This window comes from Watersipora subatra, chromosome 11, assembly GCF_963576615.1.
Source record: "Watersipora subatra chromosome 11, tzWatSuba1.1, whole genome shotgun sequence".
NCBI classification, from domain to species: Eukaryota; Metazoa; Bryozoa; class Gymnolaemata; order Cheilostomatida; family Watersiporidae; genus Watersipora; species Watersipora subatra.
In genome coordinates, this window is record NC_088718.1 from 43,142,063 (window position 1) to 43,159,492 (window position 17,430).

The 17,430-nt window shown below is 35.9% G+C and overlaps 1 protein-coding gene across 3 annotated transcripts in view; it reads right to left on the reverse strand.

Annotated features, from left to right (window-relative positions):
- LOC137408322 (receptor-type tyrosine-protein phosphatase H-like) overlaps window positions 1-17,430 on the reverse strand; it is a 51,833-nt gene that overhangs the window by 12,474 nt on the left and 21,929 nt on the right. For all 3 annotated transcript variants that reach the window (XM_068094811.1, XM_068094810.1, XM_068094812.1), the window contains 10 exons: window positions 16,616-16,780; window positions 16,136-16,311; window positions 12,027-12,234; window positions 11,191-11,354; window positions 10,967-11,102; window positions 9,960-10,065; window positions 8,896-9,092; window positions 7,631-7,810; window positions 5,145-5,253; window positions 4,388-4,489 (listed from right to left, as the gene is read on the reverse strand). In XM_068094811.1, the coding sequence (XP_067950912.1) occupies window positions 4,388-4,489; window positions 5,145-5,253; window positions 7,631-7,810; window positions 8,896-9,092; window positions 9,960-10,065; window positions 10,967-11,102; window positions 11,191-11,354; window positions 12,027-12,234; window positions 16,136-16,311; window positions 16,616-16,780 (1,543 nt within the window). The remainder of the gene's footprint in view (window positions 1-4,387; window positions 4,490-5,144; window positions 5,254-7,630; window positions 7,811-8,895; window positions 9,093-9,959; window positions 10,066-10,966; window positions 11,103-11,190; window positions 11,355-12,026; window positions 12,235-16,135; window positions 16,312-16,615; window positions 16,781-17,430) is intronic.

Consider the following 17,430-nt stretch of genomic DNA (forward strand, 5'->3'; position numbering starts at 1 on the left):
GTTGTATCGACCGAATAATTGATGATTGTGATCACTGAGTGGGCTTGTGGGCTAATGACCACGGATAAAACAGTTGGAGGCGAAAAAAACCATTTGCTATTCTGTCCATCTTAACATAGGTGTAATCTGAGAAAGATCGAATTGAAGGAGTGAAACTAACTCACACTCAGAAGTTGTGATCTCCTATGATTTGAATGGACATTAATTAGTGCCAGGTTAAAGACAGTTTATATGGCGGTGACACAACTCCTATCAACTGTTCGATCAATTACCATTACCGCGTGCTGGTAAAGCTACAGGAAGTCAAAAGGTCAATTGGCCCGGCCAGCTATTTAAATTTCTCAAAATGAACAGAACATTGCCGAGTTTGCATCTAGCCAATCATGGCACTGATGTAATCTCCTAGGTACAGGTAAACAATCTGTTCCAGGAACATTTACGTTATAGGGATTTTACGTTACACGAACAGTAAAATACGTGCAAACTGCCTAATCTGTTCCATAAACTTTCCAAACTCACCCTTCGGCCACACTAAAGGAAAAAACTAGGCATGACTTATTAATTTGTGAGCTTTACAGTAACTGCAGCATTATTGGTTTGCATCGACAATCTTTCTACTTTTTATGATCAACTTCACTGGTTATATAGACTGAGATTGCGGAAGTTTTACAATAACTTGATGAAGAGCGCAGATCTTAGATGTTCATTAACAATGATTTGCTAATTTTTTTTAAACAGCAAAGTCTACCCTGCAAAGCAAAAAATAATAACATATATTTTATTCATCCACAATAAAACAAAATATATTTTTACTATACAAAGAGCGGTACTACTTGTTCGTCGTTTATCTGCATACAGGCGTTCAGGTTGGGATAAAAAATAACATTTGACGATACTCCAACTCGTGACATTCAGATTGTTTGACTGCCGCTGTAACAGCTGCGCAAATTGATTGCGCATCAATTATATCAGTGCTGTTTCAACTTATTCAGGTTCTTCAATATCTTGGCTTTCAAACGAGCCATTGTTTGACATGGTGAGACAGACATTGGTTGGTGTTTATAGGATTTCCTAGAGCTCGACCACATCAATGTTCAATGGTATAGGCTCACAAATTATGACGTCACAATTTTCACATTCGGTGTTGTGTGCTCTTACTGCTTATTTATCAACTTCGATAATGACGCTAGTGGCATAAGGTACTACAACTCCAGAGAACCAGAGTCATTAGCTCTCCATGTACAGATTATATCTATGATAAATAGCTCAGATTCCAAGCACCATACTATGTTTCCCGATGATATTATGCACTAGCCCTCTCTTTTTATTGTGATGTTGCGGGGGGGGGGGGGGCATGACTGAGGCTAATTAAGAGTGCAGTTTACATATAGTCCTAGGGCCACGCCACTGCAGGTCACAATTTAATCGATGTGATTCCATTACCTTTATCAACGACAGTATATTTATTGAAGCATAACCATATTTAGAATTCAGCATGGAAAGTGATACGAATTCCTCAATAATATTACTACTTTAAAATGAACGAAAGGATGGAAAAACAAAACTCTAACAATCACCCAAAATCTAATAACCCAGAACATGTGTTTGTATTGGTCGGGCGTTAGCACGATCCCCGGGCATTGTTGATTATCTATAATGCTAGTTTATTATTAGCGCTCTCTGGGTTTAAGAGCACCAATTGTCACAAAAAAGCGCAGCCTCAATGGCAGTGAAAGGGATCAATGACCTAAGGCTAAATGCTAATTATGACATCACATTGTCGGAACCACAAACAAGTGTTTTTTCACTGCAGGACATACTTTTGACACCCTGTTTTTCATAGCTCTATTATTTTTTGTGTATTGAATATAGGCTCATTCGAAAGCCAAGACTCTGAAGTATTGAAATATATGATAAAAGTACTGATATAATTGATGTGCTTCAAGTATTTACAAACAATCGCGCAGCTACCTATTCTTTGTTTTGTCGACACATTTGACAATCTATCTCAACAAACTAAAATGTTATGGAAGTTGTATATATAATAGATAACGCTATACGGACATCATGTTTTTTGCAAGTGTGATGAGATAGGTTACCATTCAAATTAAATTTGAGCACTTGCCCGACTTGAGGCTATATGCTATATGGAATCTTTCTACGTAGTACAAAGCAGAAACTTCACATAAATTCTTTACATCATGTGGAGATTACGTTATAAGAGGTAAATGTTATAGGAGGTATATGTTATAGGAGGTATACGTTATAGGAGGTATACGTTATAGGAGGTATACGTTATAGGAGGTATACGTTATAGGAGGTATACGTTATAGGAGGTATACGTTATAGGAGGTATACGTTATAGGAGGTATATGTTATAGGAGGTATACGTTATAGGAGGTATACGTTATAGGAGGTATACATTATAGGAGGTATGCGTTATAAGAGGTGTACGTTATAAGAGGTATACGTTATAAGAGGAATACGTTATAAGAGGTATACGTTATAAGAGGTAAACGTTATAGGAGGTATACGTTATAGGAGGTATATGTTACAGGAGGTATACGTTATAGGAGGTATACGTTATAGGAGGTATACGTTATAGGAGCTTCTACTGTACTCATTTAGCCCAGGGTCTTAGTTAATTTTCAGGAATATTCTGTTACATGGCTTTGCAAGATTATGCTTGTAGAAATCCTATGCTATGTTGTAGATACAAGTTTACGTGAGGTTGTTGCGCAATACATAGCTGTAGAGTAAAATCAGAGGCTAATGAAAACATTTCAAATCCATTTGAGCAGTTCAATCAATGCCTTTTATGAGTAAACGGTCACCTTGTAAGAGCTAACACAGTCATATCTCGACACACGAGCCTGATGCGTTCCAAGACCACGTTCGTATGTCAATCCGTATCTCAAATCTTCCTAGGTAAAACAACTAAATACAAATTAATCCATTTTCACCTCTGCGTTAAGCCACATAAAAACAAGATATTACCATGGAGTAAAGTGTTGATAATTGTTTTGATTCACGACCTACGCTCCAAGCAACAAATAAGTATCTAGCAATTATGATCTGCAAAAACTCTTACCTTCGAGGCAGACGGTAGCGGCTAACGGCAGCGTGAGAGAGACTTGATGCCAACACATTCGGTACGCTACGCTTTCATGGCACGGAGTAACATAACATGAACTTAAATCTGACTTGGATGAACGTAGCTTACTCTACATACAGCATACACATCAAAATAAGATTTAATCTTTTGTTACACGAAACTTTATTCCAACTTGGTTTTTGTTTTCGGTTCTTTAGTTTGTCTCTTTTTGCCTCGCTTTCACCTTCACTTGTAACCAGCCCTTTTATACCATTTTTAAACTGATCAAAAGAATAACTGAGCCACACTGTTGCAGTAAGCGGCCTTTTGCGTACTCTGCCACCTGGCGACTGCATCAAGAACTGTCTTGTATGCTAATATATCAAATTTGTCTCGTATCGAAAAGCAAAAATTTGCTCTGAATTTTTCTTGTACAGTGGAACCTCGGTTCTTGAACGCTTCAGTTCTCGACCAATTCGGTTTTTGACCAAACCACAGCATGCGCATTAGAATTAAACGTTCGGAACAGCTCCGAAAACAGCATGGAAACATTCGTTAACAAAGGGAGAAGCAAGTTACGCTTCATAAATTCTTTACAAAAAGGAAGGAACCATTTGGGAGGACGTCCCTCCACCGAAGAGATTTGCCAGGGAGAAAACTCCTCCAGTCGAGTTACCAGAAATTGTTTTAGACAAAGATTCACTTTTAAATATGTAAAGTAAAAGTGTCATTCCTGTTTATATTTTCTTTTCACACAATCTCTGTTTTAATATCAATTTCTGCAATTTCTGGTATTGTATTTTTACCTAGAATGTTTTCGATGTTTTAAGAGCAAAGCGTACGAAATGTTTACTTTTTGTTTTCTGTTTTCATAATCATAGATAGAAAATCATTTATTAAAAATAAACACGATCTTATATTTACCTGTTTTTATCTATAGTATGTAGTATACAGTACAGTTTAGGGTGTGAACTGTTGAAAAAATACTTTACCAAAGTTTTTCTCGGCTTGGAATGGATTAAAATTTACATACATTAATTCTAATGGGAATAATTGTTTCGGATCTCGAACAACTAGGTTTTTAAACAACCTTTTGAAATGGATTATGTTCGAGAACCGAGGTTCCACTGTATCTCAAATTTCTCGTAAGTTGAAATACTCATATGTCCAGGTATGACTGTACCTGTAAAATTGGATGTGTCCTAGAGGTTCTAAAACCTGTCTAACACTTGCTTCAAAATTTGGAGCACTCAGGTCCAATTTATATGCCAGCGTGAAGGAGCCAAAACTCACCAGTACTCTGTGTTGGGCTCGAGGGGACCATTGCAGTAGCCCTTAGTTCCATGATCACAATTCGTATCTTTTCCAATAGTAAGATACCCACTACTAACATCCCTGAAAACAGTAAGAGGCCCATTACTCACATCCCTGAAAATAGCGGCAGTCACAAAAGGAAAGTAGACTAGGTGCACAGCTATTAGGTACGACATCCTTTCACCAACCATTGTCCAAACTCAAAAGGTTACTTTCTCAAAGTTGACAAAGGGAAGCAAGATATTCAGACAAGCCAAGTTTACCAACCTCTCAGATTTATTTACAACAGAAGCAAAAGTTAGTCCTTTACAGGAAGTAGATCATAAGGAGAGAACTCTTAAAGTTATCAACTCGAACAATCATTAAATCAAATTCAGGAAAAAGTGGTCACAAAAAGCTTTTCAACCGGTGTTGGTTAAATTGAGGGGAAACAACTCTTTGTTTATATAAATTTGTTATACATGTACATCTTCTGAACTATCGCTTTCATCACCAAAATTGGCATAAAAATACAAAGATATAAAGGTCATAACATAACTTCTATTTGAAATCTAATTTAAAACTACTTATAATATATTCATATAAATCTATGAATAGTGCCTTGAGTTCTCTTTTCATAGGCTGACAAAAAAGTAGGTAACAAGGAAAACTATACAGGCTAATTAAGCTGAGGAGGTCTATGTGCAACAAATACGTCATAGACTAAAGACTAAATCTAACAATAAACTTCTCCCACCTCTTCCTCCGGGCAAGAGTCCAGCGTTTTCTATCGAAGATAGCATAAGCCTCTCCCGTCTTTTTAGCTTCACCCCAGGTTTTTGGTTGACTATCCGGATCCGGATATTCTGTAAAAACTGTTCTGCTTTGAAAGTGTGTTTTATATATTGAACTAAAAATGATTTGTGTAAAAATTGGTTTCTCGCTTGTGTTCATGTATATTTATGCAAATGCCCTACACCTACCCTCAACCCCACACATGTGTACGCATGTTCGTGCATACCTACATGTATAACAGAATGCTAGAGGAATGTCCAGCGTTGCCCAGGTAATTAGTGCTTACAACAATTTTTTTTATTTAACATCTACATTTAAGGCTCTAACTTTTAAACTTCATATCACGAAAAGCGTTTTGTGCTGTTCAAATATATTTAAAGAAAAAATAAAACAGCTGTAAAAGTGCTTAAATGTGAAATAACTAGCAAGTAGCCTAATGGCTAGATAGTATCGTCTACTACAATCATTACAATGAAAAATGATTTGATAATGACACAATTAAAACGAACGAAAAAACTAAAATAAAATCATGAAAATGTTGAACTAATATTAAGAATGAACACATAGAAGTGTGTATAAAACAGGTTACTGTTGCAGCAGAAACTATTAATCAAAATTTTGATTAAAACGATACTAGTACCTCTCGATACTGGTACCTCTCGATACCGGTACCTCTCGATACCGGTACCTCTCTATACTGGTACCTCTCTATACTGGTGCCTCTCTATACTGGTACCTCTCGATACTGGTACCTCTCGATACTGTTATCTCTCGATACTGGTACCTCTCGATACTGGTACCTCTCGATACTGGTACCTCTCGATACTGGTACCTCTCGATACTGGTACCTCTCTATACTGGTATCTCTCAATAATGGTACCTCTCGATACTGATACCTCTCTATACTGGTACCTCTCTATACTGGTACCTCTCTATACTGATGCCTCTCTATACTGGTACCTCTCGATACTGGTACCTCTCTATACTGGTACCTCTTTATACTGGTGCCTCTCTATACTAGTACCTCTCTATACTGGTACCTCTCTATACTGGTACCTCTCGATACTGGTACCTCTCGATACTGGTATCTCTCGATACTGGTACCTCTCGATACTGGTACCTCTCGATATTGGTATCTCTCGATACTGGTACCTCTCAATACTGGTACCTCTCTATACTGGCACCTCTCGATACTGGTACCTCTCTATACTGGTATCTCTCTATACTGGTACCTCTCTATACTGGTACCTCTCGATACTGGTACCTCTCTATACTGGTGCCTCTCTATACTGGTACCTCTCGATACTGGTACCTCTCTATACTGGTACCTCTCTATACTGGTGCCTCTCTATACTAGTACCTCTCGATACTGGTACCTCTCTATACTGATACCTCTCGATACTGGTACCTCTCTATACTGGTACCTCTCTATACTGGTGCCTCTCTATACTAGTACCTCTCGATACTGGTACCTCTCTATACTGGTACCTCTCTATACTGGTACCTCTCGATACTGGTATCTCTCGATACTGGTACCTCTCGATACTGGTATCTCTCGATAATGGTACCTCTCGATACTGGTACCTCTCTATACTGGTACCTCTCTATACTGGTGCCTCTCTATACTAGTACCTCTCGATACTGGTACCTTTCTATACTGGTACCTCTCTATACTGGTACCTCTCGATACTGGTATCTCTCGATACTGGTACCTCTCGATACTGGTATCTCTCGATACTGGTACCTCTCGATAATGGTACCTCTCGATACTGGTACCTCTCTATACTGGTGCCTCTCTATACTGGTACCTCTCGATACTAGTACCTCTCGATACTGGTACCTCTCGATACTAGTGCAAACGTGAGAATGAGATATTGAAATTAAATACATCCGCGAAGCAGTGAAGCACATAATGATACTTTGTCTGATCGAACGGAAAGAAAAATTGTAGAGACAATGCCTACTCAAGATAACTCAGCACTACTGTCCATATGAAATGTTTTCAGCTTTGACAGTTTTTAGCAAATGCTCTTAGAAAGAACTGGAGATAGCAGGCATGGTGAAATTGAAACGGCACATTCGAGAATGAGAAATTAAAAAGGTAATGGATATATGGCTTTTAAAAAGCTTTTAAAAGAAAAAACAAATGCAAAACATAATATTTATTAATAATGAAAATAATATGCTTAGCTTGTAACCTGCAATCACAAAAAGGGTAGATAAAATAATTAAAAAATTATAAGGATGACTTAGCGTAGTCGTTCAACGTGCCTGTGAAGTTGGGAGTTGAAGGTTGCTAGTTCAAATCCAGTGTAAAGCGAATATGTAAAGCATACATATCAGCTAGAGAACAAACTGGTATATCCACAGCAAATATTATTACTTCAAAGAGCGATTAGTAACCATGGCAACTAGTTCAGCGTTACTAATAACAACTACAGACCATACCTGGTCCATTTTCCTTTATAAAAGCAACGATAATTTGATAGTGAGTAATTTTTCCATTTGCTTCGGAGAATATTTCAGAGATGTTGTTGGTGAGTTTAAATGTAATCTGGTTTTTAGTAATATCGTCCTCCCTAATCCATGAATCTCTGAGAGACGGGCGGATGTTCTGCTTCGGAGGAGCTGTTCAAAATATGGAATATTTCAAACATACAGTTAATATCATACTGTGAAATAACTCTAGCAAGTGTGAATAATTACTTGTATCACAGAACTTCTACAAGAATACCTGTATACTGCAAACATTCTAGAAAAAGCTGGTTCATGGTTATGAAAAAGGAACAAAATATATTAGGGATAAAAAGCTGTTCCATTTAAAAAAAATCACAACTGAAAACTAAACTGGCTGAATCAGGCCAAAAAAACTTTTAATACTTTTACCTAATAATCACATGTAAGAACACTCAACCACATACTTACTAATCACATGTCAGAACACTCAACCACAGACCTACTGATCACATGTCAGAAGACTCAACCACAGACCTACTAATCACATGTAAGAACACTCAACCACAGACCTACTAATCACATGTCAGAACACTCAACCACAGACCTACTAATCACATGTAAGAACACTCAACCACATACCTACTGATCACATGTCAGAGCACTCAACCACAGACCTACTAATCACATGTCAGAGCCTTCAACCACAGACCTACTAATCACATGTCAGAACACTCAACCACAGACCTACTAATCACATGTCAGAACACTCAACCACAGACCTACTAATCACATGTCAGAATACTCAACCACAGACCTACTAATCACATGTCAGAACACTCAACCACAGTCCTACTAATCACATGTCAGAACACTCAACCACAGACCTACTAATCACATGCCAGAACACACAACCACAGACCTACTAATCACATGCCAGAACACACAACCACACTCTCTTCTTGCATAACAACAATTACAACAGTCAAATACTAAAGCTACAGCTCTTTTGCAAGATCTTGATTTATTTCAAAAGAATGTGAATTAAAAGCTTTTGTTTGATATCTGAAGCAAAAGTTCAAATTTTTGTCATAACTTTGATTTTGTCGCGTTCTGAGATGTTCAACACCTGAAATTGAATTATGTGTGATAGAAATACATGTTGATGAATTCTAAAAGCAATACAATTACAATATTATATTAAAAGACAAGATCTATATTAGATTAGCCTGGGAATGGTAAACACGGGTATAACTTACCTGCTGGTTTAGACATGACCCTAAAGTTAGCTGTTGAACCTTCAATACGCTGTCCATCTATCACCACATAGCCTGTTAACTTGAACACATAGTCAGTGTTTGCCTTGTCCACAGACACAGTTACAGTTCGGCTATCCTTGGATAGACTTTTAATGATAGATTCACCGCTAGAGAGGTTGAATCTCAGCATGTAGCCTCTACAATCAACATTGTTAACAGCAGTTTAAAAGTGAAATCAAAATAAACTCTTTGAATGTAGATACTCGCTTGTAAAAAACTAATGCACACAATAAATGAGCAATGAGAAGCACACAATGAGATGGTGCCAGAATTGATATACTAAATTATAGTTAGAAGCACTGCATTGCAGATAGGCGTACCAATTAACCACAAAACAAATGTTTTAAATGAAAAAGCAAGTGTTGACATAACAGAGGCCTAAAATTGTATACAAATCCAAAAACATATAAATAAGCTAAAAAGTGGCCCAAACAGGGGTAGAAACGATTTTTATAAAATTCATAAACTTCAACCAACGCAATTCAAGTGCGACTTGAGTTGTTACACTGATCTGAAACAAAACACATACTCAAAGAATAAACCACAATAATAAATATTGCTGAATTATAATTAGCAAGAGTAAACTATGCAGCCAACATTGAACATGACTGATGTTGTTTGATCAGCCATTTCATGAAAGCTCTCACCAAACAACAGAGAGGGTCTCATTTAACAAAATGTACCATGGATATGCCAAGATGCCACACAGTTATGTACTTGAGATGTCACAGTCATGATTACTTAGGTAACCTGAGATCAACCAAGGAATGGAGGAGCATACAATGTCTTAATATTTGATACTGCTAAAAAAAATTATAGATTACTGGTATGCTTGAAATGGCTTGCATGAGTGGTCCTGAAATATTTTATCTCAACACTGTTTATCATGTGGTTGAATAAATGGGGCTTGAAACATGCAGTTTGGAACAGACGGATTGTAGAGCAAGACATGAAGGTAATCTTAATGACATAATTTGTTAGAGAAAGTCAGCTGATTCACGTACTGAATTTCTCCATTTCTATGTTTTTGGGGAATCTCAGACCAGGTCAAAGTTATGCTCAGGGATTCCCAGCTGGTATTTTGGAAGTTTGCTGGACCCGCTGTTGGAGCTAAAATAACAGAATTGATATTTAAAGGTTACCAGCTAATTACTAACTTTAACTCTTCACTAAAAAAAATAAATGAAGTTATCTTCACACTCAAACCCTGATTCTACTTCCACTCATCAAGTGTCTGTGAAACCAGCTCTCATATAGTGCTTATTACAGCAGCCTCAGGATACATGTTTCTTATCATCATTATAATTTCTACTCTGTTGACAGGACTAAGACTCAATAAAATAGTTTGCCAGTGATAAATTTGAATATTTGCTTTAATTAAATGTGTGTGTTGTTTTATAATTCCTACTGAACTAGAATTGTGTGTTGTTCTATCAGTTTTGCTTCAACAAAAATGTGCTATTCTAGGGTGAGTTGAGGGTGTTGAGTTGACAAAAATCCAGGTAAATCACACAAATTTGCTTAGGTAAAATTATATACATACACAAAAATAAATGTCCCTTCTCAAGTTTTTTGCTGTAACCTCTTCCTGTTCAACAAATTTCTCACAGCGAATCGTGGTACATAAACTATCTGCAGGTTGTATTATTAATACTTGACATTTAATTTTGGTCTAGTGTTTGGTTTGTTTATACAGACCTATTGGGTATTCACTGATGGGAACAAACAGACAAAATTTGATTAATTATGAAGTACTGTTCCCTTAAAGTCATCCAGTAAAAACATAGATGTTCAATATAAGTGTAATTGTCTCCCCACAATGCACACTATTTTTATTGAACATTTAATAGAATGGAAATTACATGTAGGTTCCTTAGTTTTAATTTTAAGACTTATCAGTTCTGCAATGTGCTGGTTACACTTCAAACAAATCAGTTCTATAGATCAAACTTTTCCTATCACCAACAAAAGTTTACTTAGAGATGCTACTACTAGTGAAGTATAAACCCACCAGACTGGAGAGTGGTGACTGGTAAACTGGTGGTCACTGGTCCCCATTCTACAAACCCAGTTTTTGCTCTGACTGATATGGTGTAATTGGTGTATGGTTTGATTTCTTTAGTTACGTTCAGGTGAGTGTCAGTAGTCTGGAAGAGAAAAATCAAAGTTCTAAAATGTCATCGAAGGCAAAGCTATATAGAAATGATAGATATAGCTAATAGCTATATAGCTTACATTGGAACTAAAGACTGGATTAGCACCCTCAACTTCATTATCACTCTCAAATACTTCGACACTGTACTCCTTGATGACTCCATTAGCTTTACTCGGAGGCAGCCATTTAACATACAGGATCCTAGCCTCAGGGTCTATGGTCAGATTTCTAACAGGTCCTGGAGCTGTAGGACATAGAAATAAAACTCTAGGAACGCGCATTGGACGTTAAATCAAAGACACTAGTCATAACTGATCATTTATGTGAAGGGTAAGATTCTTCAGGTTCATGACTATATCTTTGCTTCTATCCGTGCTAAAATTTTTTATTCATAAACTAGACGTAGAAACAGTTTCGCAATATTTAAAACTAACCAAATCACAAGACATCAAAAGAATTTACTAGTAACTATACAGAAACCAGACTATTAGCCAACTGCAGGGTTTCCCAGCTCTTAGCTGAGTAATAGTAAGTTTAGAGTTGACCTGTCACCAAACAGTAAACATTTTATAGAAATGATTGAGCAAACATAAGGGTTTTATTAAATAACAGAGAAATGAGCAAGTTTTTAGTGTAGCAGGAAGCTTTTCTACAGTATAATCATTAGTGATTATGTGACAGCTACTATTATAACATTTAAAATGATGGAGAGAAAAGAGAACCGAGTACAGAGACTTTAATAAGTGTTACACTGGTTAGCAGTTCAGAGTATTTTTACTTACAATGACTAACTAGTAACATTCAAATCATAAACATTTATCTTTATGAAAATATTCAAACACCCTGTAAATTGCGGAGATGCTAGAGAAGTAATTCCAAAGCGATTTTTGTAATGCTAACTAAATATTGTTGGTACCTGCTTCATTGGTCGTCAAAGATATCTCATCAACTGAGGGAACTTTGGTGTTGATAGCAAATACTTTAAATATATATTCTGTGAAAACTTTGAGATCAGTAAACTCATATGAGAATACATCTGTACTGTTATAGCTCCAGTCAGGATCCTGCTGTGAGCACTGACTTGCCAGGTTGATGACAGTAGTGTTGTAGTCATACTCTCTTCTCTGGTAGACAAAGTGAAGGTAATAAGTATGGAGAGATTAAGAAATCATATAAATCAAGATTGGACTCACTTGAGGCTTCAGCTATTAAGTAACTTGGTAAGGCATGAAAGGAATCAAAAAGCAAAGGTACCAAACAGTTTGTAAAAATTGTGCATAATTGTGTAAGAAAGACAACTCCTTATATAAAAAACGATTGTACCCTGTTGGTTGTATAATATACAATGCCTCCTCGGGTTACGATCACCCTGTTGTACGTATTATATTTTCTGTCGTATAATATCAACAAAAATTTCTCTCAAAATTCAAATTTGGGAGTCGGTGTGCTAATTACGTCGGAATAACAAATATGGCCTTCTAACAATGAATGAAAGAGAAACGATCCTCGACCTTGCTGTGTTAGGCGTTATTCGTTATTAGGTATTGTGAAAACAAAACCGTAAACACATAGGTAATAAAACTTTAGTCGATGAGAAAGCGTAGTTTATTTAAATAGTTAAAAATACATATTAAAACTTAGTTACAAGTATGTACAGTAATACTTCAACTTACGAGTGCTCCAACGTACGAGAAACTTGAGATACGAGCCAGCTTTTAAACAAGTTTTAGCATTAACATACGAGCCATGTTTGAGATACGAGCACGTGAGTCAGTTGCCAAGTATGCCGGAGGTGTTTTATGACAACAACATCAATTTGTATTTTTCAACTGCACAGGTTATACTTTTGTACCGTGCTTTTGTGCGCGATTTTCAGTGCAGAATTATGTGAATTAAAAGTACTGTGCGTAGACCGAAAGTTTGCCAGTAAAATGAAAAAATAATGCAAAGAATAAGCAAATGATAACAATTGATATTAAACGGAACATTATTTTTTGAAAAATATGCGAAATGTGCATGCATGATTGAGCTAGCTCAGCAATATGACAGAAATGCATCCACAATTATCAAACCGAAAGATTATATTCAGGACATTTAGCTCGCAAAAATACTAACCGTAGTTTCTAAACGGCGCAGCGATCTTCACCACCGCTGATGGAGAGACCGCTCAGGCATTGGATAAAATATAAACAATTCACCGGTGACAGCGTAACTGAAACGACGCTATTTGAAAAGGGCGGTGCTATCTATCAAAACTATAAAAATAGACATTCGGACAAGTTGGCTAGTGGTCGTGCATTAAACCTTTGTGACGACACCTGTGTTCGTCCTAATCGCAACATGTTGAAAGGGCAACAAAGGCAAACTTCCTTAGATAGGTTCATCTTAAAACGGTCGGCTAGTCGTGAAAGCGAAACAAAGGAAAAATTAGCTAACTAGCGAGAAACTTCAAACTATGAACGCCGAAGAAATTTTAATTACGTTAAGTTAAAATTGAAAGTTTGCTTTTAGATTTGCTTCTGAGCTTGTCTTTTAAGACTTTGATAAAATCCAAATTTATCAAAGTCAACTGTTGTAATGAAGGATAACTTATATATATTTCTCTTTCTCTGGCAAATGCTAGCGTTAGCTGCTATTGTATGTACTTAATTTTACATTTTAATTTAACACATTTCCTTGCATTGTTTTTTATTTGTTGCTTTTTGAAAGCAAGTGGTAAGTTAGGACAATAACCAACATGTTCTTTCTGTTACAATATCTTATTTTGAGTGTTTTATTTGCATTTTTCAGAGTATGGAAACCAATAAATATATATTTAATTGTTCTATATATAAATAAATTGCACCAACATGCGAGTAGATTGACATACGAGCTCAGTCTCGGAACGCATCAAGCTTGTAAGTTGAAGTATGACTGTACTTAGTAAGCTAAATTCGTGTAAGCCAAATTCAACGTTTTTTATTATACCTCTGCCTCGAAAGTAAGAACTTCCTACGGTACGTACTGTTCATAGTACATTGCAACGTTACATTTTATTGCTGATCATAATCACTAAATACACTAAAGTTACGGTAGGTAACTATATTTACTAAGGTTAACATATTATTCTGTAACTAATTTTAATATGCACGGAGTGTAAATAAAATATTAGATATTTAGATATGTTTGTGTTAGATATTCACCATGGGCTTCTATACCCCTCTATACAAAATTTTCACCTGACAATGCCAACACTAGAACGAATTAAAATCGTATTGTGAGGGTCCACTGTACCTTGATTTTAGGTAGTAAAAAAGAGAAGAAATCTTTAATACTGATTCATAAAGTATTTATTTATTGTTAAATGTTATTTTGCTAGATTGGAGCATCTTTTTAAGTCAACAAATTTAAGTGCTTAAATAATGTCACACTGATGGGTTTCTCATTATTTCAACTCAACATTATATTGCTGTATGACATGTAACACAGGTTAATCAAACTAGTTTTTATCAAGTAAAATGTACACATACAAAGTTAATGTGTTACAAACACTGAACTGCCTCTTAGTTTAAAACTGTTATATGTTGAAGAGACTTTCTTATAAGAATTCATTGTAATTGATATAATTACTATAACAGTCTAAACTCTATTATAACTCATTCATAAAAACCGCAAATAATTACATCGATTACAAAACTAAGCTAAATGTAAAATGTTAGATTAATAATGCGGTAATCAATAAAAATTATTATTATTCCTTCATGGCGAGAGGAAGAGAAAAGTAGGCTTGTTTATTCAAAGATTCAGAGGAAAATAGGTGATAAAAATACAACAGATAGTCAGCTCCAACTTCATTAAAGTTTAATAACTATATACTTTCCATTGTTTTTATGTTATAATAATTAGGAGAGATTTCTTTATTAATACATATAATCAATATTTAACTTAAACAAAACCTTACATTTTCTACATGATCTATTGTTCTATTGATCTTTGAACATTTCACCTTTGAAACAAAAAGTGTGAGCATACAAGTTTAACAAACTGTTAGCCTTCAAAGGCCGAATACTAATTTTTAAATAAAAGCGCACCAAAGACGAGGGAGAATAAGTCAATACTGTTTAAACTACTTTAAAATACTCATCATATTTAGTCATGTTTAGTTCAGCATGTTATTAGTCTATTTTCCTAGCCAGGGTCTGGCTCTTTGAGTGGGTGGGCTATTTACCTCCTCCTTTCTCCCTTTTCTCTTTTCTCCTCACTTCTTCTTGGGGGAAGGGGAAAAGAGAGAATGGGGACAGGAGAGGGTGGCAGATAAAGCCCTGATAGCTCATGATTTGTTCGTAACAATTCATAGCTTTTATAGTTTTAATATAAGGTGGTTATCAGATATTATCACAGAATTGCTTTAGTTTAATGGATTATGTATACAAGAAGGTTTTTATGTGAAAACAAATGTGATTTTGTCAAATTCTCCTCATTAGCTCCGTTGTTAATAACAGTGCAGTCAAGCGTGAGGTACAATACAATGACGTTACGCCAGGCTATTTAAGTCTGACAAGGCACCGATGGGAATAGCTATTATTGGCCAATCTAGGTTTGTATATCTATGATTAGACCACACTCGCTTGCGGCTTCAGCTTTTAAGAATTTTTCTATTTTAGTTTCTTTGTTTACTAAATACTAATCTGCCTAATAACTCAATTTAGCCATTTCATAACAGTAATTTATAGATTCACAATAAGGATCACATTTATAATTACCTCTGGTCATTTTTAGAATGCTGTAAGTTCACGACTGATCAAAGCAGCCATGAAAGGGCATTGACAAGTTTTCGTAAAAATTGTTATGTCTCTAACATTGTAATACGACCCATAGTGCCATCGGCTAGACAACTTATTTGATAAAATTGGAACTCTGGTAATACACATTAGTATTCCCACAGGAGCAGACTCAGTGTGTCTGGGACAAGTAGAAAAAGTAATAAAAGAACTTAAGTGATTATTACAGTAAATATGGCTGACCATCTTAATCTTCCAAACATACCTGACAGTTGGTGCAATTGAGAAACACGCTCTGTGCGCAGTCATTCTCATCTTCCATGTATCTCTGTACAACGTATCCAATAATTACACCTTTCGGTTGATCAGGTGGATTCCAGCCTATGGTTATGGAGTCATTTGTTGAATCGACTTTGTTCAGATCAACTACCTTGCTAGGATCTGTAAATAAGTGACCCCTTAACATTACCTAGGATAGATGCCTTGTAACAACATTTTATATACTCATAACCTGAGTTAATAAAGCTGTAAGTTACAGTTCAAAACATGAAGAGTGGATATTTAGCTGACTGTTTAATAAGTCTATGACAGAAGATGATGATAAGAAGACAATATGACTCTGCCAAATCTCAAAGGGGTGTGTATCTAGTATCTAGTAAGTAGTGAAGGTTTGTTTGTACTTTCAACTTATCAACAATTGAAAATCTACTTTAAAACATTTTTCAGTGTATTAAACAATACTTACTGAACTCATCGGTCCGTCCACTAGCGGTGATAAACTCACTAAACTTGTATCTACTAGCATTAGCTGCATCTTGAACTTGTGTTCCGACTGTGAAATTATACTCTGAGTCCACAGAAAGACTGCTGTATGTCAAGGTATAAACATCAGATTCATTCGTCAAAACGGCTGAAATAGAGAAGATTTCTGAATGTTAACCTAATGTCTCTTATCTAATTTGAGAAGCATGAGAGACTAAGGCCAGGATAAGTTGCCAATATACAGGAGTTGTTCTCACATACTGGTGGAGGTACTGAGAACTATGTTAATACTACAGACAATGTCATCGAGTGGACTTCTACAGTCATACCTCTACAGACTACAGTCATACCTCACACATGAGATTAATGCATTCGAGGACTGAGCTTCTAAGTCCACTTACTCGCGTCTCAAGACACAAGTACAAATTAATCTGTTACCATATTCTGAAAAAACAACCTAAACAGGATTTCACAGTGGAAAAATGTGTTTTTAATTGTTATAATTCAGCACCTAGGCCAACAAAGTAAGACATATCTACTTAGTTGTTATGATCTGCAATAATAAGTAACATCACTATATACAGTACTGTGTGGAGTTTTTACCTTCGAGACATATGTTGTAGACAACAACAGTTTGAGAGAGATTTGAGAGCTTCGCACTTGGTACACATGTAGAAAATGCGCTATTACTATTTGAGGCTAGCATTTTGATGCTATTTTGATTACACAGAATTTTCTTTATTTTTGCTATAAGTTTCTATTCAAAATTTCATCGCGTAAAAAGTTTTGCTCAGCTAA